The following is a 24,215-nucleotide window of genomic DNA, read 5'->3' on the forward strand; positions in this document are numbered from 1 at the left end:
CCTCATGGAGTTAGGCCCATAGCAAGGGCTCAGGAAAGACAAGTTGGTTGTTACTTTCCTAGAAAAAGATACTTAATAAAAAACAATTGAGAAGGGTATTTCTAACATATAATATGATATCAAATTGCAAATGAGTCTCAACGGAGAGGTCTCCTGTGATTAGGGTTTTTCCTGATTATATCTTCAATATAAGAAATGGCAGTCTACTTAGGGCACCACAAATACTTCTGAGGTCTTATGTTTAATCCAAGATACCTGTTGAGCTTTCCCTCCTTTGCCTTGAATTATTTCTACAGTTTTCCATTTCTTCAGGATGATTTGAAGCATGTACTCAGTCTCTCTCTCTCTTTCCTTCTCTCTCATTATACCCTTTCTGAATCTCCACCTACAGCAACCATCCCTAAGTCCTAGCTACCTGACCAAGGCATACTATACAAAGCTTGATTATAATCTTGAGGTCTTCTTCTTTGACTTCTATCTTTGACCAAAAGGCATAGGTTAATTGAGACTTTCTTGGCTCCAATACATAGCAAAAAAAAAAAAAAAAAAAAAACAAAGATAAAGAAAGATAGAAAGAATGACCCAGCACAGCAGTAATTAGTTGTATAAGCAAAGAAAACCTGGGAATGACAGTGTTGGAAGTTTCCACTGTGCATATAAACAGTCGGCATAAGCAGAGCTGCTTGCAGGAAAAATCTTTATAGGTCACAAATGTTGGACAGATTGGTGGCCTAAGCCAGACAATCTGTTTATCTAAGGCTGACTTACCCTTGGCCCTGAGTTTCTGGACCCTGACAGTGAGGAAATATTAGGAGAATCTGAAATCATGGTTTAATCTTATCAAGAGGCATAATTTAATATGCTTTGGTTTTAGCATATTTTAAATTTTAAAAGTTAGTTCAATGTTTAATTTTTCTAAATTATTATTGAACCAACATTCTGATAAGTGACAATTGACCATTACCTTAGACCCAAACTAGAAATCTCAATAATCCCTAAAATTCCATACTTTGAGTTTGTGTGTATATGTATGTGTTTGCATGCCATTTTATTTTTCATTTTGTGGGAAATCTTAATGCCTTAATTCTTGCCAAGGCCAATGCTGAAAAGCCTTAAGAAATGTTTTTCTTGAGATGTCTCTAAACATTTTACAAATGTAGGAATTTCATTTTAATACTGTAGATTTATTCTAAAACTTAATTTTTCTATGCAAATAAAACTAATCTGAGTTAATGAGGCTCCATTCAATAAGAAGGGAAAGTGTTCTGAAATACATTAAGAGGGTTGGGGATATTCTTTGTGGCAACAGGAGACTAATACTCATTGGGTTACAAATATCCAAATTCAGTATTTAGCTCCCATCTCTGGGTGAGTATGAAGAATGGTCAGGTACAGTGAAGTTTGACAGGACCAAGACAAGAATACAAAGGTAAAAGAGGTCACTGAATTAACTGTTCAGAGCTTTGAGGACTCTCCTTTGATCTCTGCATCTGACTTTTTGAATGATGAGGGGGTAAGCACATTTTTAGTTGTGCCTCTCTACCCTTGTAAGTGAGGTTAACCTAATTTCTCTCATTTGAAGAGTATTGTAAATGAATAGCAACACACAAAATGTTAGGCTGAGCTCCAACCTAACAAGGATATCATGAAGAGGAATTAATGAATCCCATAGAGGAGACAGCAATATCTAATTCATATTTTCAGTCTACATCTTTTAATTTGTAGTAGGCACTCAATAAATATTTCCTGATGAATAAATGAAAGGTTCATGGATGATTTTACTTCTAAAATCTCTTCTAGCATTGAGATACTATGAAAGAAGTAAGTGAACTATTGATAAACCAAAATAATATAGGGACCAGCCACACACACATGTGCCTTAAAGATACCGTTCTCTGGGGAAAGATGAAAGATTAAATAATAGCTTCTTTAGTCTTCCTGCTTCGACAAGACTGTCAGATGGATCTAGGTAGGCTGAAGACACCCTACATTAGCAGAGTTATCACCATACTTCTGTCTGGAATAAAGCCTCTGATGAAAACTGGGCTTTGAGAATGTCAGTGGGAGACTAGGTTTTGATTCAAGATCAGCTTATAACCACAGACCTCAGTGCCTGACATGGTGCCATTTGCCATTATATATTTTAATCTTCAAGTCCTACAAATCAAATTTCTTCTTAGAATGTCTTGGGATGTCTTTAAAAGGTTCATTTAAAAAAAAATCTCATTTATAAGTCACCGATGCTGTTAAAAGATATACACAGAATCCTAGCTACATCCATAATCATGTGGAGTCATGGCATACTCAGCAACCATAAAGGATTTTTCTTTTTTCTTTGCAACTTGAATCTTTTCTAGAAGATCTTGCTATTTTTATCTTGGAATGTTTTTGCCGTGTTGGCTCTTTGAAGATTAACCTGGAATGCAAATAGGACATGCGATGGATGTTCTATCTTATTCAGTGTTTAGAATGCCTCATGGTGTCTGACTTACTGCTACAGGTTTGTTATCCTTTCTCAACCAGTGTTTGAACCCCTCCCACTCTCACCCATTCATCACCCTGATAGTACTGTCCAAAGACTATCAGGTAAAATACAATAATCAGTCAAAGCCAGATGGTGCCAGTGGCAAAAGCAAGTGTTTCCCCTTACGGCGCCTGCGATACATAAATAACTAATACCGTCATGTTTGACAATTTAATGAGTATAAATTTACCACAGCAGGAAAATCCTCCCCAAATATTTAAACAATTAAAATGTAAAAGAAGACATAAATAAGCATTTTGTAGTGGTAGGCAGGACCAAATTTCTCTTTCATTATTCTTAGCAAATCTACTGTGTCACGTGTCTGAGACTGACAGATAGGCAGAAAGACATATACAGGATGCTACTGGTTGAGATTAAAGGACAGGAATCAAGAAAGACATGGAGGAAGGTGGAATGGACGTATTAGCTACAGCACATTTTTAGCTTATTGTTATTTATTATTGCATCTGAGCAGAATTTAAATTCATTCATTCATTCAAGAAATATTTATTGAGCATCTAATAAGTGCCAGGCACTGTACTAGGTGTCAGAAAATATCAGCGACTAAGAGTCAGGGAGTTTACATGCCCCTGGGATGAGCCGATAATAATAAATGAATACCTTGGGTGGATACAAGGGCTAGAGAGAAAAATGAAAAGTATAAAAGGGGCCAGATAGGGAGTGTCAGAGTGGGTGCTGCTTTATATGGAGTGAAGAGAGAAAGTGTCCTTGATGAGATCTACACAGGTGAGATTCTAGCAGAGCCCTAAGGAAGTCAGGAAGTGAGTCAAGAGAATAGGTGTGAACAAAGCATTTCAGGCAGAAGGAACAGCGAGTGCAAAGTCCCAAGGCTCTTGCAGTAATCCAGGTGAAAAATAGTAGCTCGGGCCTGATTTCTTGAGTATTGGGTTTCATCAGTCAAATTCTGGGGTGCAAGCAACAGAAACTAGACTTCATTAGGACAGTATTGGAGCTGATATTATTAATGGGAAAGCCAGAGAAGGCGACTTGAAAACAGGCAGGAAGCAAGCTGAACCCAGGAAACACAGACAAGCCAAGACCACCGACGGGTTAGCAGATCAGACTGGGCACCCCAGGCACCAGATCCTGGATGCCCATACCACTGAGGATAATTTAGAATTGTCACTGCATGTTTGCATTTTTCCTTGAAGATTCAAAATGTCTAAGTCTAGATCTTGAGATGCTCACATTCCAGTTGCCTGGAAATGATGGGCCTCTTTAGCTTCTAAGTATGAGGCAAGCTCAAAGTTCCATTCCTATTTTATTGGCCACATGTGTAAGACAGGCTAGTTATATCTCTGAGTTCTAGACTCTAAGAACCAATATATATTAGCCCTAAAGAGCACTGAGAGTACGGAGTGTACAAAATCTAAATCAGTGACATTAATAACTCATTTTTCAGTTAACCAATTATATGTTCGTTAAACCTCAGACATGCATACACGTACACACACCCACCTCAAAGTCCAGAAACTAGTCCTTGAAGAATTCCTACCAAAAGATACTGAGACATAGGATTCATTTAATATAGATACAACATCATCATCAACAACATCAACTATAACGAGCAATAGCTAATATTAAGGGCTTATATATGCCAGGTATAGTTCTAAGTATTTACGTGAATTAACACATGTAATCCTTAAAAACCCTTTAGAGTTCTGGCATTTAAGCCTTAATACTTGCGAGTGTTATCTTATTCACAAAACTCACCCTCCAGGCCTCCAAAGCAAGTTGGGTACTCATATCTAATGAGAATAAACACTAATTTATACCTATAATGGGAAGCTTCCCTGAGAAATAGGAAAATGCAACTGAAATTAATACAATTATTTAGGAGCACTTTCTAGAACACAGACTTTAAAATAGACACACATAGGTCTACCACACTATACTTGAGGGTAAAGATTGTTTCTTTTTTAAAATTTACTTCTATATTTCCAGTATTTCACATAGTTTCTGGCTTAGTATATGATTCATAAATGTCTGTTGAATGAATGAATGACATCCATATAATATTTGAGGAAAATATTATCCCACAAAACTTGTCCTGATAAAGAAGACTAATTGAAAAATAAGATGAATGAGTCAAAAGTGGTGGGGGGGAGGTACTTCTTCATTTGTAGAAGAATCCTGTCTATTGATGAACTACATAAATGCTAACATCACAAATTTAGACTGTTTAGGAATTTGTACATGTAGAAATTGAGAGCATGATCCTCTTTCATCCTCTGAAAGAAGTAGTACTGATATAGGAAGGAATTTCTGTTCAACCCTTCCTGTGCTGAATGACCTTGATCATACAACTCCCAACATCTGCACTATGAAGGACTGGACATAGATCAGTGTTTCCAAAACTCTGCTTCCTAGGCTTCCTCAGAGGGGCCTCAGCGGAAGGAGGGGGATGCTGGCCAGACAGATCTCTGAACCACCAAATTCTGTTTAGCCACAACAGCACCTTTGTCTGTTTTTCATATTTGGGATTCTGACAAATATCTGGGACAAAAAGTTTCTGTGGCTAAAGAGAAATTAAACAAACAAGCTACATAAACTGTAAAATCCCTTTAGCTCTACTAGTCAATGATAATTATCACCATCAGACATATAGTGAAAAAGGATGAAAACTTTTCCCTGGGAGATTAAATGAAAAGATAGTAGGGTAAACTGCAGACCCAGAATGGGCAAATATTGTACAGTGCCTTGTGAAATCTAAAAAGAGAACTCAGGAATGACACTAAAGCCGTGTCTAGGGAAACAGGAAAGGACAACACACAAATACACATATAAAATGTATACAAATATTCTCTCTCTTTCTCTATGTATATGTGTGTATGTATATTTATGCAACATATACCAATATACACAAACAATATGGGGAAGGAGGATTTACTAGGGAGGTTACTATAGTGATGCAGTATGGAACCAGATGGGGAGTGAGGAAATGTCTGAAATGATTTTATAAAGAGGTGATATTTCAACAGAATTTTTGGAGGCAGAACATGGTTTGGCAGAATGGAGGAAAAGAAAGTATTTCAGGTGGAGAAAATAGCACCACTTAATGTTAGGAGGTAATAAAAGCTTGTATGTACAGAATGCCTTGAAGGTCTTGTTATTCTATTCTCTAGTCTTCTTGTACCAACATAGGTCTGACCTGTAGAACTTCCACTGGAATCCAGAGAGAACCTCCCTTATTTCCAGTGTGGCTGAAATTTGGTTTAATCAGAACAACACAAATTTATTGGCTACTCCTGGAATATAATAAAATTATTGGCAAATTAAAATTTATAGTGGCCTGACACTGCAGTGTCTCTGGGTATACATCAATTGAGAAGCCCAGAGCCTTGATGTGAAAATGGTTTTCCACCCTATTAAGGGTTCTGTTGAGAGAACAGTTTATGGAAAAGTCTGCGGGAAGTGGAAACAAAAAATATATGGCTAGATCACTGGGATGGAAAATAAATCCTCTTCTAGAAATGGTTCCAAGTCGTTCCACCTATGTGTGGTGGGTCTCTCAAAGTTCCACCATATCCCACCAAACCAACCCCTCCAATGTTGAATACTTGCTTCTCTCATCTACTCTCTCAGCAACCCAAACTACTCAAGCATCTTCTCCACCTCCCACATAATCACCAAAAAAATGTACAACTGAGAAAAGTGACTCATTTTTTTTCAGCTGAAGTCTGCTTCATCTTGCCTTCCTTATGTTCACCCATTCCTTAAGCAGGCGAATTATATTCTTTTGGTCCTTCCCAATATGATTTTGGAGTGAGCATTACCCCAACCTATAAATGAGATGTGTTTCCAAAGTTTGTTTTGCAAGTTAGCAGCTTGAAACCTAGAATATCATTTCCTAAAGAAATAAATTTGAAAAAGTGTTTAAGTTTTCCAGACCAAAAACATATATTTAATTTCTATGCTGTTTAGCTTTGGTTTAAAGGGACCACCCCCCTTTTAAAGTGACCTTTGGTTTAAAGGACCCCCTTCCCTAGTGACCATGGATCCACGCATGGATCATTCTTCTCCCTTCTTGATTCTCATAAGTATTATTAAAAAGGAGATGGGCTAAGTTGAAAAATATTTCTCCCTCTCCAGAATTCCAAGGGAGAGCCTGTTCCTTTTCAGCTCCATTCCCCAGAAGGAATCATATTTTTGTGCGTAAGAGACATATAAAGTAGATGTTGCTAACTCAGTGATTACCTGGCCATTTGTTTCTTCATTCCCCTGTAGGTAAATGGATTAGTATCTTTCTATTTGTTTACCAGTTTGGGGATAAATACAATATCACACAGATGGATGCTTCCATAGCACATATACAGGGACCAGGAAAAACAAACATGCATATTTTTTCTAACTAGAAATTTAAAAGAGTGAAAGGAGAGGGAGAGTGTGTACATGTACATACAGATATATAGGTCAGATCATTAACATACAGAAGAAGGATATGAACCTCACCAAGATTCCTGGGGGAGCAGTACTAGAAGACACCAGTTTTAGGTATTAGGAAAGGGCTGATATTTAGCACTAGGCTTAGGAGGCAGATTAATGGGTTAAAAGGACTATAGCAATATATTTTAAATGGCTATCTCATCCTTAGCCCAGATCATAAGAAGTTCATAGTGTCAAGTGTGGCTATCTTTCTGTCAATGTTGAAGTATCTCTCTACAAAATGGTGCCTGTTATTTGCTGAAGCAACCAGCTGGCACCACTTGGGTGAAATCCAAGTCTGTGTAGTCTTAGCTCTGTGAGATATCTATTAGGTGCCCAATTATAAACTGTGCCAGAGTGAGCAGGTTCCATGATTGATCGGTGGGAACTAGAAGACTTTTGCCTTAGATCTAACCAAATTTTGCCATCGCATACTACTCACTAGACACTGATATTTGTCCATTTGTATAGGTTCCATTTACTCAACTTTTATTTAATGGGAGCCTAGTATGTGCAAAGCATTGAACTAGGGGTATACATAGGCAATAAACAAAACATGATTACTACCTTAAAGGAGCTCTGGTATAGTAAAAGAGACAGACATTCATGTTAATGAATATTTATAATTAAGTCTGTTGAAAGTTGTAGCAGAAATATATACTAACACAATAACGGCAGAAAGGAGAGGATCATCATATCTGCCTGGAGGATGAGAGAGTCTCCACAAAGAAGAAACCCACTCCAGCCACATTATGGAAATAAATTAGAAATGCGTTATATAAAAAGAAGAGAAAGGAAGACATTCCAGGTAAAAGGAACGGTGTTTAGAAAGAGGGAAAAGATGAAATATGGGTTATTCCATGAAATTATATAATTGCAATGCAGTGTAGGATGTGAAGAGGGGTAGATTTTGATGTTCAAAGAGATAGGCAGGGACCAGAAATTTAACAAGTAAATATTTTTTTAAAAATCAGATTGAGGGCAAATCCTAAAAGAAAATAAAAGAAGTGGGGTGATGTGTTAGAAAGTGACTTCCTGGACACCACTCAGATGTATTTGTCACAGAAGACCTCTCAAGTAAAGGCCAGAGAAAGAGCATTCCTGGTAGAGGGAGTAATACATGCAAAGCCTTGAAAAAGGAATGTTGTGTGATGAGTTCTAAAAACTAAAAGTCCAGTAGACTTGGTGACCAAGAGTATATTTTATAAGCCTTGGTGATAATGAGTTTGGTTTTGATTCTAAGTGGAATGGGAAGCTATCAAAATGGGTTTTTTTTTTTTTTTGGTTTTTGTTTTTTTGGAGAGAGAGAGTGTGATGGGGGTGGGGCAGAGGGAGAGGAAGAGAGAGAATTTTTTTTTAAAGATTTTATTTATTTATTTGACACAGAGAGAAAGGGAGGGGAGAGAGCGGAGAGAGCAAGCACAAGCAGGGGGAGCAGCAGGCAGAGGGAGAAGTAGGCTCCCCACTGAGCAAAGAGCCCAATGTGTGGCTCCATCCCAGGACCCTGGGATCAGGACCCAAGCAGAAGGCAGCTGCTTAACCGACTGAGCTACCCAGGTGCCCCGAAAAGAGAGAATCTTAAGCAGGCTCCCCACCCAGCACAGAGCCTGATCCTGGCTTGATCTCAAGACCCTGAGATCATAACCTGAGCAGAAATCAAGAGTCAGACATTAAACCGACTGAGTCACCCAGGCACTCCAAAAGCTATCAAAAGTTTTTAAGTGAGAGAGTCACATGCGATAGACACTTTATAAAGGACAACTCTGGCTACTGAGGAGAGAACAGTTGTAAGAGATTGAGGTTAAAAGGAAAGAGATTAGAAGGGAAAGCTATTGCATTTGAGTTTTTTGTTTGTTTGTTTTAAAGATTTTATTTATTTATTTTTGCGAGAGAGAGAGACAGTGCACGCCCGCGCGTGCCTGAGTGGGGGTTATGGGCAGAGGGAGAAGCAGACTCCCTGCTGAGCAGGGACCCAGATGCAGGACTCAATCCTAGGACCCCAGGATCATGGCCCAATCCAAAGGCAGATCCCCACCAACTAAGCCACCAGGAGCCCAAACCTATTGCATTTGTCTCCGTGAGAGATGAGTGGGTTAGCAATGACAGAGGAGATGGAGAAAAGTGGACAGAGCCAAGACATATTTTTGAGGTAGAGAGTGAGGGAAAGGAAGAATGAAAGGGGCTTTTTACTCATAGAAACTGGAAAAAATAGTGGCATCTAATGTTGATCATTAGAGATGGGAGGAATGAATCAGGATTCCATTTCCATTTAAATGACTGGATGAGAAAGGAGAAGAGATTTGGGGACAAGAAATGATGACTGATCTTTAAGGTATGTTGAGCCTGGGAATCCTGTTGGCAGTCAGAAAAAGATTTCCAGGGGACAGTTAGATATAAAGCAAGGTAGACCCCACAAGGGTAGGTATGACTGGAGAGCCTAGAGAATTTGAGACCCACTTGTCCATGTAGGAGTTGTGGGCATGAATTAGATTACTCATGGAGCTTCTGTGAGGAAGAACATTCAAGAAACAGGACAAAAGCCTGGGGGTAACACCAACTTTTCAGTTAGTAGAGAAAGAGGAGCCAAGGGGGGCGGATAAAGAATATGCAACCAAAGATGCAAGAGAGAAAAAGGAGCTAAAATAGGCATTATGGAAGCCAAGAAAGTAAAGATGTTCAAGAGAGAAAACATGTTTCATGGTTTCTGATGTCCTAGCGAGATGATGCAAGATAGCTCCACTTGTCTTTCCCAGAGTTTACTGAGATTTCTGTTTGTATTATATACTGCCTTGGAGTCTAATGCAGAGCTACTGAAGAGTAGATATCAAGATATCAATCAATATGTGTTTCTTGAACCAGATACTGAACTTGATAACTTACCTTTAAAGAGTTTGTAACTAGTTGGGAGAAATCGGGTACATATAAATACATATGGCCAATTAAGTAAGGCTCTGTTTAATGTATGCTGAAGAAATGGGACAGGTAGTATATGCTACTGAAGATCTAAGAGGGGAAGAAGTCACAGAGAACTGTGGTAGTCAGAAAGGCCTTCAACATGAGATAACTCTTGATTCAGGACTCAGGTTGGGTAAGATTGAAGTAGGCAGAAAGGAGATTTAGCAAGTAGTGGGAATGACAATGAACAAAAGTACATTTAATACTTAAATTCATATTAAGTCTGGCTGGGACAGGATGCCAAAGTGGAGGAGGAGCTTAGCTACAGAACATGTTATTTTGTAAGCTGGAAGGCCTTAGACACAACTTAGTCTAATTTAAAGGAGATGACAACCCAAAGAGATTAAATTTGTTTAAATTCACAAGCCTAGGGGCACCTAGGTGGCTCAGTCATTAAGTGTCTGCCTTTGGCTCAGGTCATGATCCCAGGGTCCTGGGATCGAGCCCTGCATTGGTCTCCCTGCTCCACGGGAAGCCTGTTTCTCCCTCTCCCACTCCCCCTGCTTGTGTTCCCTCTCTCGCTGTGTCTCTCTCTGTCAAATAAATAAATAAAATCTTGAAAGAAAGAAAGAAAGGAAAGAAAGAAAGAAAGAAAGAAAGAAAGAAAGAAAGAAAGAAAGAAAGAAAGAAAGAAAGAAAGAAAGAAAGAAAGAAAGAAAAAGAAAGAAATTCACAAGCCTAGTCAGTGACAGAACCAGGAGAAGGCAAGGCAAGAGTAGGAGATTGGTTCCAGATTCTGAGGAGCCCTTAAAAACAATCATAAATAAATAAATTGGAATTAACCCTGTAAACAAAGAAATACCATTGACATTTTGAGAAAAAGTGGAGTGAAATGTAAGATTAACCAAAAGGCAATGTGCAAAGCCAATGCCAAAAGCAAGGGATTTTGGTGACTACCCAGCCTTTCTCACCTGGAGCTTCTCATCTGAACCACAGAACACAAATAAATGACTTGAGTGATGATCTTCTCCATTCTCACAAGGATGGTGTGTTACTAGTACCAGTCTAGACACACAGGAAAGAGGTTAATTCATTATGTACATTCATAGGCCTTAGGGCTTGGTTGTCTTTTAGATTGCTGGTTGAAAAAGGCTGGCAGAAGAAGGAAAGGACAGATGTGAAAGATACCACAAGTAGAATTTGGTAACTGATATTATGGCTTTTGTGAGAGAAGGAAGAATAACCAGTTATTCCCAGGTTATGAGCTGGGAAATTGGGAATGTGCTGTTATCTCTCAAAGATATTATCAAGAGTAGAGGAGTCAGAGTTCTAACCTAGGGAGAAGATAATTAGTTTAACATGAGACTTTCTGAGGCACCAACAAAGAATAAAAAGAAAAAAAATATTTCTAGTATCTGAAAATCTTGGATTATGGGAAAATTAAATTTTCTGTTGGTTTTCCTGTGGTTCTTATAGTTTGATTCTTTATGGATAGATTTTTACAGTATACCCAAGTTCAGTCAAAGTAACAATATTGATAAAATATATTTAATAAAGTAAATTTCAGTTTGTTCATGAGCCAATCAGTTTCTAACGTCACTAGAATGATAACATAGAATTGGAGAGGCCTGCAGAAAAACCCTTAAGTATTGAAAGATACAGTCTTGTGTAAAATAGGACAATACCTATGATGACAAAATTGGCATTTCTTTTCTAAGTCAAGAATCAATAGTTTCGAGTGCCTGGATGGCTCAGTCGGTTAAGCGTCTGCCTTAGGTTCAAGTCATGATCCCAGGGTCCTGGGATCGAGCCCCACATCGTGCTCCCTGCTCAGCGGAGAGCCGGCTTCTCTCTCTCCCTCTGCTCCTCCCCCTGCGTATGCTCTGGATCTCTCTTGTTCTCTCTCTCTCTCTCTCTCAAATAAATAAATAAAATCTTTAAAAAAAAAAAAAAAGGAAAAGAAAAGAATCAATAGTTTCTTCCCGCTTAAGTGAGGATAAACCTGAATTTTGTCCTGAGTGTGCTTGAATATACATAAGTAAACTAATGCCCAAACTTCTTGGATTCTTTCCTGAATACGCATGTTCTTGGGCTTATTGTGGGCTTATTGCATCTTCCAGCTGACGTTCAGAAGTGAAGTCGGAGCCATCTGTGGTCATTAAAGTTCCCATGACAGTTTTTACTAGAGGGTTATGGCCCAATTCCAAACTGAGTAATTCTGTTTTACAGCTCCTCCTCCCTTTTCAATTATAGCAATCTTCATTTCCTCCTCTGTACTGGTTTCACCCCAGAGGTGTAAGGTATGAAGTTCAATACGGAAGAAAAAATATGCAAGAAACAAGGTCTTCATGTTTTCTATACAACTCTCAGTATGGAGCACAAATCTGGCTGAGTTATCAAAAGCTATCACCCCAGTGTCTTTCAGTCAAAGGCAATCAAAGCCATGAGGAACACTGAATTTATATTAGCATGAAAAACTTATTCAAATGAATACTAAATACCAACCTGATTTCTCCAGAGTAGCTTTCCCAGGTGATCTGAGTAAACAAGTCCTTGAGATGCAAGGTTAAGGGAAGATTGCAAAAGATACTCTTCAGAACAAAATACATTTGAATAAATCAAACCCCCATGTCAGATCTGAGTAAAGTAAAAGCGAATGTTTTTTTAAATGAGATGATATCATGCTCTCCCTCCTGAAAATCTCAGAAGTTTTTAGAAACATTAATCCAATAAAACTTTGGAAGAAAAATTCTCCAAATGCCTAGGTAAAGATGAAATGGGGTAAGTTGATGATAGGCCACTTATAAAGTGTCACTATTAATTTACATCTCTCAAATAAAATAACACTTTTTTAAAAGTGATTTAAAGAGAAAGGACCTTCCAATGCAATGTCTGCCAAATCATACCCAATACCTATTGCCCTTCCTCCCCTAGAGCCCTATATGTAAGAATCTGGATAGCGAAATCGAGCTGCCCTCAATAGGACATGTACCTAGAAATTTAACTGCAAGTTAATTATTAGAAATTGAGAATTTTCTTTTTAAAGAAATTCTGGTTTAATTGGTGGGGTGGGGAGGTAAATAATGGAGACAATTGCCTCTACTGGAGTTTAGATGGAACTGTGGAAGGCATCTTTGGAATAGCTGTTAAGGATCTAGTTTGGTAATTAGGAGGAGATTTTACTTCTCATCTTATACCCCAAGCAGGTAAGTTGGTTTCTGAACCAAAACAAAGTTAAGAGTGGGAAGAGGATTTGCATTCTAACAGCCCCTGGTCTATGCCAGTTCCTTGGCTAGTTGTGCTAAGGGATTCTGAAGTCATTTAGATTTAGATTCTGAAGCAGCCAATTTTTGCTTAACCTTTGGAGATCATTTAATTAATTAATTTTTTACTCTCCTCATCTAGTTCTTTTATATAGTCTTTAATGGGAAGATATTAGGGTCTTTCAGATTTTCATTTAAAAATAACATTTTCTGAATAGTTATTGGAACTGGGATTATAAATAATGAATGTAAGGCTAATTACCAAAATTCTACATTTAGAGCAAACTGGTGCATATGGAGACAACAGCTCAATATTTTAGAAAGTGCCAATTTGCTAAAAATAGATACATATGATGATTATTGCTGGAATTAATTCAAGGACATTCAAAAATGAGATGACTAATATCAAGGGGTAGCATTTCTCTGATACAAATCCAAGGGAGATGTTTTACACCCATTATTGCCCAATCCTTTTGCAGAAATGGATCCCAAAAACTAAAAAAGAAAAACTAGAGCAAAGCTACCCTATGTGAAATTAGCAAGAATATATGGTAGCTAGTATTCCTCTTAGACAGGTAGTACCTGCCCCTGGAAGACCTTGAAAACCCAGTGCTTATCAATTCCAGGTGTGGAGATTTGCCCTAACCTTTCTTTTTTATGGGATCAGTTATCTGTGTGGTTACTGCTTCCTTTTTTGAATGGTCAGGGATGATAACCCTACCAATAATAGGAATATGCAATACAGGACAAATTGAAAGCAACCAATGGGAAAAATTAGTGTCCACCACATCTTAGGTAAGTTCCTCCTGATCTGGTTAGCTACCCTATTATACACATATACATATATACAGGAGACTCTCTCAGCCAATTTACTCTCTTAATAGATTCACTGGTGTGGGCCTCTAGAAATTGTATTTGGAGTGCAACTTGGTCCTTCCTCCATTCAGAGATAATTGGTCTATTGGTAACTAGCTGATCCAAGAAGGACCAATTAGATTCATTCATTCTCATTCTTTCTCTGTATCCTCTCTCTCTCTTTGAATGTGAACAGATGATATATACACACACACACATATACATATTTATCTTTATCTCTCATTTAGAATTTTGAATTGTGAGATAGAGAAGCTAAGGTTATTAGTAACTGAGTCTTTTAAATTCAGGGCTCCAGAAATAAAGTCTATGAATTCCTGCTCTTGAGGTTTCTATAAGCTTGGCTGTTCAACTTCTTAGTTTTGTGTGATATCTAGTTTCCCTTTGATAGATCTCTTTCATAGACTTAAAGCTGGTTTCTATTATACCCCATCAAAGTACATATAAATAATAGAAGTGTGTGTGTGTGTGTGTGTGTGTGTATGTGTGTGTGTGTGTGTGTGTAGAGACAGAGAGACTGAGAGACAGAGAGAGAGAGGTGGTGAGAGTGAGGGATTAAGGGGTGATAGTGACCCTTAATAAACTGTAAACATAATCAAAGAAATGATTGTTTCCTCTGGACACCAGCTTATTTTGAAATTTCTAGTTAATATGCTTTTCTATTAAACTCTATATAAGCCTAACATATGAAAGATTTTCCAAAATATGCATGATATTAATTTTTCTATATTAAACTTTTACTTCTAGGAGAAACAGAATGTCCTGGACAAACTTGATCCAATTGTTACACTTTAAAATATTTTCAAATATTACCTATATATTAAGAAATCACATTCTTTAGGTTGCAAAATTCCATTGCCTATGTGAGAATTTGATAAATTTGTTTTATTAAATTGGTAATTTATGTCTATCAATCAGGGACACAGGAGAACTGAAATGTCCTTTGTAGAGATCCTGAGTTTAGAAGATTATATAGGGTATTAGAGTTGGGTTGGAGGGGTGCCTGGGTGGCTCAGTCGTTAAGCGTCTGCCTTCGGCTCAGGTCATGATCCCAGCGTCCTGGGATCAAGCCCCACATCAGACTCCCTGCTCCGCCCGGAAGCCTGCTTCTCCCTCTCCCACTCCCCCTGCTTGTGTTCCCTCTCTTGCTGTGTCTCTCTCTGTCAAATAAATAAATAAAATCTTAAAAAAAAAAAAAGAGTTGGGTTGGAAAATGTTCAGGATTGCATATCACTTCTTCTGATCAAGATTAACTCCTGACGCATCGAGGAACCTTGAAGTTGTATGAAAATGGTGCTCAGGGGATAATCTTTGAACTGTGCTTGCCCCAATCAGGTTTCATCGCAATAGTCAGTCACTTCCAACCAGCCCCACACGCCTATTCTTCTGCCTGACTGGGCCCTCATGTGATGGATGTGAGCACAGCATGCCTGGTAATCTGAGTGCCTAGAACCCGGTTTAGAAGTGAGGTGGGGGTGGGGGTGGGGATGGGGGAGAAGCAGCCAGTTTAACAAATGGATAAGAGAAGAAATCTAAATATGAAGGAAAGACTAAAACAGAAAAAGATAAAAAGAAAAATAGTGGAGATTTCTAAATGTATTTGAACTGACCCTGGGGTTGCATGACAATTTGAACATTGGCTTATTTAAATTCTGTCACTAAAGTTTTTGAAGGAAATGATAAAGATATACTATGCTCCCATCCATTAGCATGGTTACTATTTACTCTGTAGAGAATAAGGAGAAGTGGGAATGGATTTTATACAGAAAGCAAGGGTACTTCTTTGCATAGAACAATGAACACTTTGGGTTTCAGTATGTGGAATTCCTCAGTTAATATCTTACACTTGAAAACACGTTGTTTGCAAAACACTTTTATTTTTATCACTTTATTTGAGCCTCACACCAACCTAGTAGAAAAGGCAAGGCAGGATTTGGAGTGTTCTTTTTTTGTGCCCACTATATCGATGGATAAACTGAGGCTCAGAAAGATTAAGTTACTTACCCAAGGTCACAGGACAAGCAATTGGCAGAGCCAGGTCTAGAACTCAGGGGAAGGGTTTATTTCACTACAAAGACATGAAACAGGACATTAAACAAAGAATATCTAAAAGAATAAGATCTGTAAATAATTAAGGATAGGGAATCTGGAGGGTCACACTCCCATACTATAACCCGAACTCTCTGCAAGTGTGGCACTCTGATCTCAGCAGACAGGAGAGGGAATTGTAACTTTGACCACAACCACTTTGTGAGGAGGACCAATGGAATTGAGTATGCATTTACACAAAGCCAGCTCTGAATAAGTTCACAGCAATAGTCTGCTCCAAAACACCTCCCCTAATGGCCCATTATCCATCTCTCCCTTCCTATGTTTTTTTTAAGATTTATTTAATTTTTATTTTAGGGAGAGAGAGAAAGAGAGAGAGCACAAGTGAGCAGGGGCAGGGGTAGAGGGAGAAAGAAAGAAGCAAACTCCCTGATGAATGAGCCCTACCCAGGGCTCAATCTCAGGATCCTGAGATCATGACCTGAGCTGAAAACAAGAGTCGGAAGCTCAACCAACTGAACCACCCAGGCACCCCTTTTCCCTTCCTACTTTTATTCCTTCAATGAATATTTTTTATTGAGAAGCTACTATGTGCTAGACATAGCTTAAAATATCTATTTTGTCTAAAACACCTCTTTGGAAAGTTGGAAGGAACACTTTTTTTTTTTTTTTTTTTTGAAGTTCTCTTTTCAGAGCCTCATGCATCAAACACTAGCATGGGCCGGTATTACATAATCAGAAAACTCCCCCTGGACCTGAGGAGGGAAAAAAAAAGAAAAACTCAAAGAAAGAGATTGAAGGAGATTGAGAGCAATGAGCAAGATATGGAATAAAGGTGTGGAGATTAGAAAACATTACCCAGCTTTAGCAGTTGAAGACAAACTTCACCTATAAATCATTTTGTCTTACTGTTCTTCTCAAGGCCATGCCAATTCAGTCAGAGAAAATAAACTATGTAGAGTCTGGCAAAGAGCATTTTCATGGAGAGCTGTGGTTGCAATTTGCCCTATATTAACCACAATAGGCCTACTTCAGAAGTCAGATCCCTTCAGTCCATTCAAATGTAAGAGAAAGATAAAGTTGATCTGATTCTCATTCAAGTAGCAGACATTTGAGGGGCTACATACCATTCAACCTCCTTTTACCTCCGTGAGAGCTTTCCCTTTGTGGAATAGTAATTGGATATTTCAGTGGGAAGGGAAGAAACCCAAGTAAAGGTAAAATTGATTCTTGAGCACAGACCCCAGGGCACAGGCCAACACCACATATATTTTTGGAAGTTTGTGTGTCAATGAGGTAAATCAACTAAGTAGCGAGAAACTGAGTCAAGTTCTATTTGGAACAGTTGTGGGCAAAGCACCATGTGTAAGCATTGTGGGATCTTAAAGGAAGGGCAGTAGAAGATCCAAGACTGGTAGCCATGTGTCTAACCTGGCACTCTGCTAACCTCAGAGGTTGGACTAGTTTGCTGGGTTGTTGTGGGAAGACACTGAGAGGATGTTTCCAGAGAGCACCAGTTACATAGTTTGGAGAACCGCAATAGAAATGGGCTCATTTTGTGTCTGCTTTCATTAAAAACTGATGATTGTCATATTTATACATCAATAATAAGAATCAATGATGATTAGCTTCATCTCAAAATTTGATGCAAATAGATTAAACAAAAATCTACTAGTGGTTCCATCCATTTAGCCATGCCACAATTTATGGAAAGTTTGTAAACCTGGTTTTATATTTATTTAGGGAACATATTATCCACAGATAAAGCCAGTTACTGTACGTGTCAAACATTGTGATAGCCCTGGAACTAGGGAAAGAATTAAGATTCCACCCAAGCAGCTCACAGTAAAGACACTGGTTTATGAAAAAAAAAAAAAAAAAGCTATATAGTGCAACAAGCGATTTAATAGTGATGCTACAAAATACAGAATGGTCACAAAGAAAGTGGAACTTAGGGAGGTCAAGAATGGCTTCAAAGAGCTAACTCTGACAGAGGAAATGGGAATTTTCCAGGCAGAGATAGAAGTGTCATGTGGACAAAGTATACATTATGAGCAAGAGCACCAGGGCCTGAAATATAGATGTGGTATCATCAGGTTGGAGGAGCAGGTATTTGAGGATGGGACTGGAAAGGTAGGCAAGACTAGATCATGTCATCCATGCCGAGAACTTTGTATTTTAGCTTACAGTTAACAGGGGACCACTGGTGGATTTTAACAAGGAAAATAATATGACCAGATTTGCATTAGGTAAAGATAAGTGTGGTATTCTATGCAAGGAGATTTGAAGAGCAAGATGGAGATAGGAAGTCCAAGCAAGAAACTTATTGCCATGGTCTAGATGAGAGGTAACAAAAGTCAGAACCAGGTTATTTGTGATGGAGTTGAAAAGCAGAGGACAGATTCAAAAGCTTTTTACCTATAATCAAAAAATTAGTATCTGGATGTGAGGATTGAAAGCAAGGACTGTCTTCAGATTACTCCCAGCTTCCTAGAGCTTGGAAGCTGGATAGATGGTGTTATAGCATAAGGGATGGAATTTGGAGGAAGACTAAGTGGTACCACACAGAAGACACTGAGTCTAGTTTTGTACATAATGAGTGCAGATGTCTCTGAAATACCTAGACCTAGTGATATCCACGGATCAGGCACCGAGGAAAGATATCCAGTCTACAGATTGGGAAATCACCCTGGCAGTTAAAACTTCCAACATGGATGAGACCACCTAGAATTAGTGTGTTGAATGAGAAGTGGATCAAGATCATTAACGAAAAGATAATTGATATTTGAGGAGAAGAGAGTGAGAAAGTCAACAAGGAAGACCAAGAAAAGCTTCTCTGAGAGGGAGGAGAGTTAAGGCAGCTCTCATGGGAGCTAAGTGAGGAATTTCAGGAAGAGGAAAGGACAACAATACAAAATGCCAAAGAGATATCAAATAAGATGGAAACCAAAGAGTCACTGGAGGTGGTGTCTTTTTTAGAATATGAGAACAGAAGCTTTATTAAAGTAAATGGAATAGTGAATGAGGAGTGCTAAAGAGAAGGAATCACCCCTGACCAGAAGGAATTGCTCACTGACAGTAGACACACCACAATACTGACAAACAGGCAATCCCAAGCCAAGACTCCCATTGCACAACTTGGAGAGAAAATTTTCTTACATTTGTATTGATTTTGTCTTCACATGAATTTTGTTTAATCTCTACAAAAGCCCTTTAGGGTCAGCAAGGTGGGGTTTTTGTTTGGTTGGTTTTATTTTTTTAGTCTTCATCTTATAGGAAACTGAAGCCAGTATTATGTGATTCATTCAAGATCACAGAATGAGTAAGTGGCATAAACTGAGGACTCTCAGCACAGTGCTCTTCCCAACACCTCAGAGAATGTTAAGCGGACTTCAGTACAATGGTCCAGAGGCAATCCGACCACACTTCAGAAACTCAGAAGGGAGAATTGCCCACAATCACTTTCTTGATTGATAAGAGACATGCTTGGTTGCCTGAATGCCTCTCTGATAGCTAATAGGGAAGTGAATAATTAAATGCTGTATCTTCTCTTGAGATGACCTGCGTATGTGCATCCTTTGAAATAGAGGAATATTTTAGACTTGTCTTACTCTATCAGTGAGAACAAGGGGAACATTTGGTTAATATATATGCGCTCCTGTTGACTGAAAGACATCCCCCCCTTCTTTATGGGGTCAGGTAAAACTGAAGTATGTGGATTAATCAGCCCCACGCACTGCACTGATAATTTCGCCATGACGGAGGCAAAGGAGACCCAAGCTACTCTCCCTGTCAGTGAGCAGGAGCTTTGCCCTTTCGCATAAAACATGAAAGGAGGTTTCTGTAGTTTTGCCAACTCAGCAAGAGAGAAAATTAACCCTACATTTTCTTATCCCCATTGCCTCAGCCTAGGGGGGTGGGGGGACTTGAGTTGTAGACTGACAGCATGAGGGAGCTGGGCTCATTGTGTATGCACCCTGGCATGGCTTAGAAGGAATTACAGTCACCAGATATGAACTCATTTCTGGATTTGCTGTGAATTTTCTAAGGTTCTCTGCAAGTCCAGATAATTTGGCAGGAAAAAAAAAAAAGCCCTTAAATGATTTCCTCTTCTGTTTAAATTTGGAAATTTGTGATAGAAATCACCATTAAAAAAAAAACACAGTTTCAATTATATTAAGTAGAATGCCTCCATTGAATTAATTCACATAGTCCCTGGGTGACACTGGGTGTGGCTCAGGGAGATTTAGTAGGAATCCAATTTATCACTAGGAGGAATGGTCTGCACTAAGCAGCAAGGCGGCATCCTTCCACACCTTTCCAACACCGCAAGGGAAAGGCGCAGTGAGGCTGGAATTCCAAATCACAGATCACACTCCCTCAGAATTATTTGTTTTACGAGGAAAAAAGCAGATACTGGTGGGGTTGAGAGGTGGGGGACAGAGGGGCTACTGGCTTGCACTGGTATTCTTTACAGTTCGATTACAATTTAAAATCCTTATTTTTAAACAAAGGAAACACCTCAGTTTTCCAGCTTTGTGGACACAGATCACATCTTGCAAGTTTTTCATCATCTGCAATACGCATGGTAATTAAGCTATTTAAAGTTAGCCCCAAGATATTTGAAAATCAGAAACCAATAAAATCTCAGGGATTCTTTTATTCCTCCTTTGCCCACTCCTTTACCATGTTCTCATCGCCACCCCACTCCCATGCTCTTCTTCCTGCTATAATAATCCATGGTGATAATTAATGGCTAATAAAGATCATTTACGCTTTCTTCTCACCCACTGGCCATGTATTACAACTCAGAAATCCAAGATTGCTTCTTTATGCAGCTCAAGTGGAAGAGGAGGGAAGTGCAGTCCCTCCAGCCCCCTCCCACGTTTCTCTGGATTTCATGGGTGTGGCAGAGTTTAGACCTTTGCAGGTTTTTGCCCTTGTTTTATTCCCTGTTAAGGACTAGGATGATGAATAGATGGCAGAGGGATAAACACAATCGGGTTCTGCCCTGAATGATAGAGGATCATTTCACCCACAAGCAGGAAACCTGTGTGAGATTTAAATACTCACGCTCTCTAAATGCCAGTCAGTATAGTGTGGAGCCCACGCCCTGAATACACCATTTCCTTCTGTCTGATTTAATGGTATCCTAAATACTGACTTACGTGAATGATACACAACAGTACTCAATAGGGCACGTGGCCATTTCACACAGAGGTACGCATGTATAAAATGCATGGGCAAATATGACCATTTCTATACCTTTCATGTTCTCTCTTGGATATGATTTATGCTAAAACACATGCAGGCATGTGGAATCTGTGCAGAGTACATGCCTGACTGTTGTACATGAAGTATGCGGAGGCTTTATACATTTACATGCGAATTTCTACAACTCCCCAAGCACACAATTTCAGCTTTATCACTTTGCACATCACAGTGAATGCTTGGGGCTGTTAGTGAGATAGAACCCAAGCGAAGGCAGCAGTCCCCCTTTTTGGGAAGGGAATTCTTTTAGCTTCAATTCCCTTTCTAAAATTATGCTTGGTTTCTTTTGTCAGAGGGGGTGTGTGTATACTTGTATGTGTCTACTTGGGGTGGCAAAAAGTTGTAAACCGGCATATTTTTCTATCCAAAGTGAAACCTTTTTTAATGAATAGCATTGGCTTCCTTAGGGCTCCGCCTTCCTAAATTTTATTTCCTCAGCTCACCAGTGGGGTAACCTCAGAACGCTTCCTTGACAGTGTGCTTAACCCAGCCACCTGTATCCGTTGCATTTATGTATTAGAATGAAGGAAGACAAGGAAAGGAAATGTCCTGGTTTGGAAAATGAGCCAATGGAGGAAGCATCAATCTCTGGAACCATATAGCAGTTTAGGGAAGTAGTACGTGTAAGACCCTCATGCTCTTTTGCAAACACCCCTACACAAGCCACACACAAAACCCCGGGGTGTCTGCTACTTTGAAAATTTTATTTATTTATTTATTTATTTTAACTTATTTATTTTTTCCCATGCCTCTCCACCCCTCTGCACCCACTGATCTATATTCTGCTTCTGTTTCCCTTCCCCTCCCTCTCCTTCTTCATCCTCATCCCCCCCACCCCCACCCCCTTCCAGGGCGATGGCTAAATGTGCAAAGCTGGCAGGCTGTTTCTTCTCTGCTCCCCTCCACCCACTTCGGATTCAGCGAGTGTATTACAAATTGCCCAATATCCAATACCTGCACAGGAATAATGCCCAAATCCTATCTCTTGCACCCCACCCCTAAGGCAATCAATCTGCAAAGGGCTTTTTTGACCAAGACCTGCCCCCCCCCCGCTCCCACGAGTATGCACACACACACGCACGCACACACACTCACCCACATCTCACACCCATTTTTCTCTTTAACCTTCGCCAAAATCACTCAAACATGTTCCAATAAATGTTTGAAAGCTTCATTTGGAGAATGCCAGGGCACTGTCTGTTGCTGCAGAATACTGAACTCGTCATTCCTCCCCACCCTCAGCCCAATCAAGTTTCTAAAATGTCTTTCAAGAAATAAGTGAGCAATTTGAAATAGAAGCAAAACCTGGGTAGTGGGGGAGGGACGGAGGGACGCGGATTCTCGCTAAGCTTGTATGTGTCCCTCTTCTGATGAAAATGAGTCACCATACTTAGTATCCAAAATGTTAGCCCGTCTCCGGTCACTGACAATCCCCGGAAAGATGCAAGGGTAGGGAGAAGGGAAAAGACCTGATTTCCAACAGGTAATACTCGGCTCGTCTTTCCCATCCCATCGGAGCCCAAAGCTCCTAGGGGCGTGGTCCACCTTCTCCTCCGACCAGCTGGTGCACAATCGGCTACCGATCTTGGGAAGGCGATTTTCCCCCACAGCGCCAATTTCTCCTCCAGCCCCAGTTGTCTTTAGAATCTCTTTTTAAAAAAGCATCTTCCAAATCACAGTTTCATTCATTCATTGAAAGATAAATAAATAAATCCTTCACATGTTTTACCATTAATACCTGCGCCCATTTGAAGCTCATGCATGTACGAAATAAGGCTTCCTCCGCAGCACATGTGAGAAAATTGTACGACAGAACAAGCAACACTCATTACTGAATATGATTCCTTCGACCCCGCTTTTTGCAAATAATTTAAAGGATTGCCTCCCCATCTTGTAGGTAGAGTCCACATCTTTTCCCCACACCCCTTTCTGTACCCACACCCGCAAAACCAGAGACCTAAAACGCTGAGCATTCACTAAGAACCCCCCAAATCTTATTTCTAGCCAAACAGGCATATTTTTTTCTAACCTCATCCTAATTAGTAGCAGCGTTCCCAAACCAGAGCATGAAAGACAGAATGGAATAAAAGCTGGGATGCAACCATCAGTTACCATATGCTAAGGAAACGCGAGCACCATGGCCAGAGCAGAAGCAGTTAAAATATTTTTTTTTTCTGCCTTTACAGGGAGATATTGTAGTCTGGTAATTTCACAACAGCAAGAAGTAAAAATCTTTAGCTCTACCTGTTTGGTTCTTCTCATACAGCACAGCATGGTTGTATCGTCCCTTGCCTTCTTCCTGCCTTCTCTCCTTCCTCCTCTCTCTTTCTTATTCCCCCCCTCTCCACCTCTTTTCTGCTCGCTTGCTCACTCGCTCTCTCGCGCTAGCGCGCTCTCCCTCTCCCTCCCTCCCTCTCTCTCTCTCCCTCACACACACCAGGGCAGTTAGCAGCAACTGTAAGGTCCACAGCTACTGCTCATCGCACATGCTCGCTCGCTCCCTCTCCCTCTCCCTCTCTCTGGCTCTCTCCTCTCTCCTCTTCTCTCTCTTCCCCTCTTTTCTCCCCCTTTCCCTCCGTCTGTCTTTTTCTTCCCTTTCTCTTTCTCAGAATTGTTCACTAGCTTTCAATGACTAATCATTTCCCCAGCCCCCACCCCTATTCCAGACAGTCACCCCCTCCCAGTCCCCTGCCAGCCTCATGAATATTTAAACATCTCCAATCTGGACCCAATTACCCACCGACTTTCCCACTGCATTGAGATGGTGGGGTGGGGGTAGAGACGGGTATTCCAGCCGGTTCAGGAGATTGGATGGAATGTGTTTTAGGGAAGAGGGGCTTGAGGAACGCTTGCATTTCTTTACTAACTCTTCTCTTTCCCAATATCATAAGAGC

At 39.7% G+C, this 24,215-nt stretch overlaps 1 protein-coding gene across 1 annotated transcript in view; it reads right to left on the minus strand.

Annotated features, from left to right (window-relative positions):
• GAP43 (growth associated protein 43) overlaps positions 1–23,729 on the minus strand; it is a 99,507-nt gene extending 75,778 nt beyond the window's left edge. Inside the window, exon 1 of the mRNA XM_027585029.2 lies at positions 23,566–23,729. Within this exon, the coding sequence (XP_027440830.1) occupies positions 23,566–23,595 (30 nt within the window). The 5' untranslated portion in view covers positions 23,596–23,729. The remainder of the gene's footprint in view (positions 1–23,565) is intronic.
• Between the last annotated feature and the right edge of the window lie 486 nt (positions 23,730–24,215).

The sequence above is a fragment of the Zalophus californianus genome, chromosome 1 (assembly GCF_009762305.2).
Source record: "Zalophus californianus isolate mZalCal1 chromosome 1, mZalCal1.pri.v2, whole genome shotgun sequence".
NCBI classification, from domain to species: Eukaryota; Metazoa; Chordata; class Mammalia; order Carnivora; family Otariidae; genus Zalophus; species Zalophus californianus.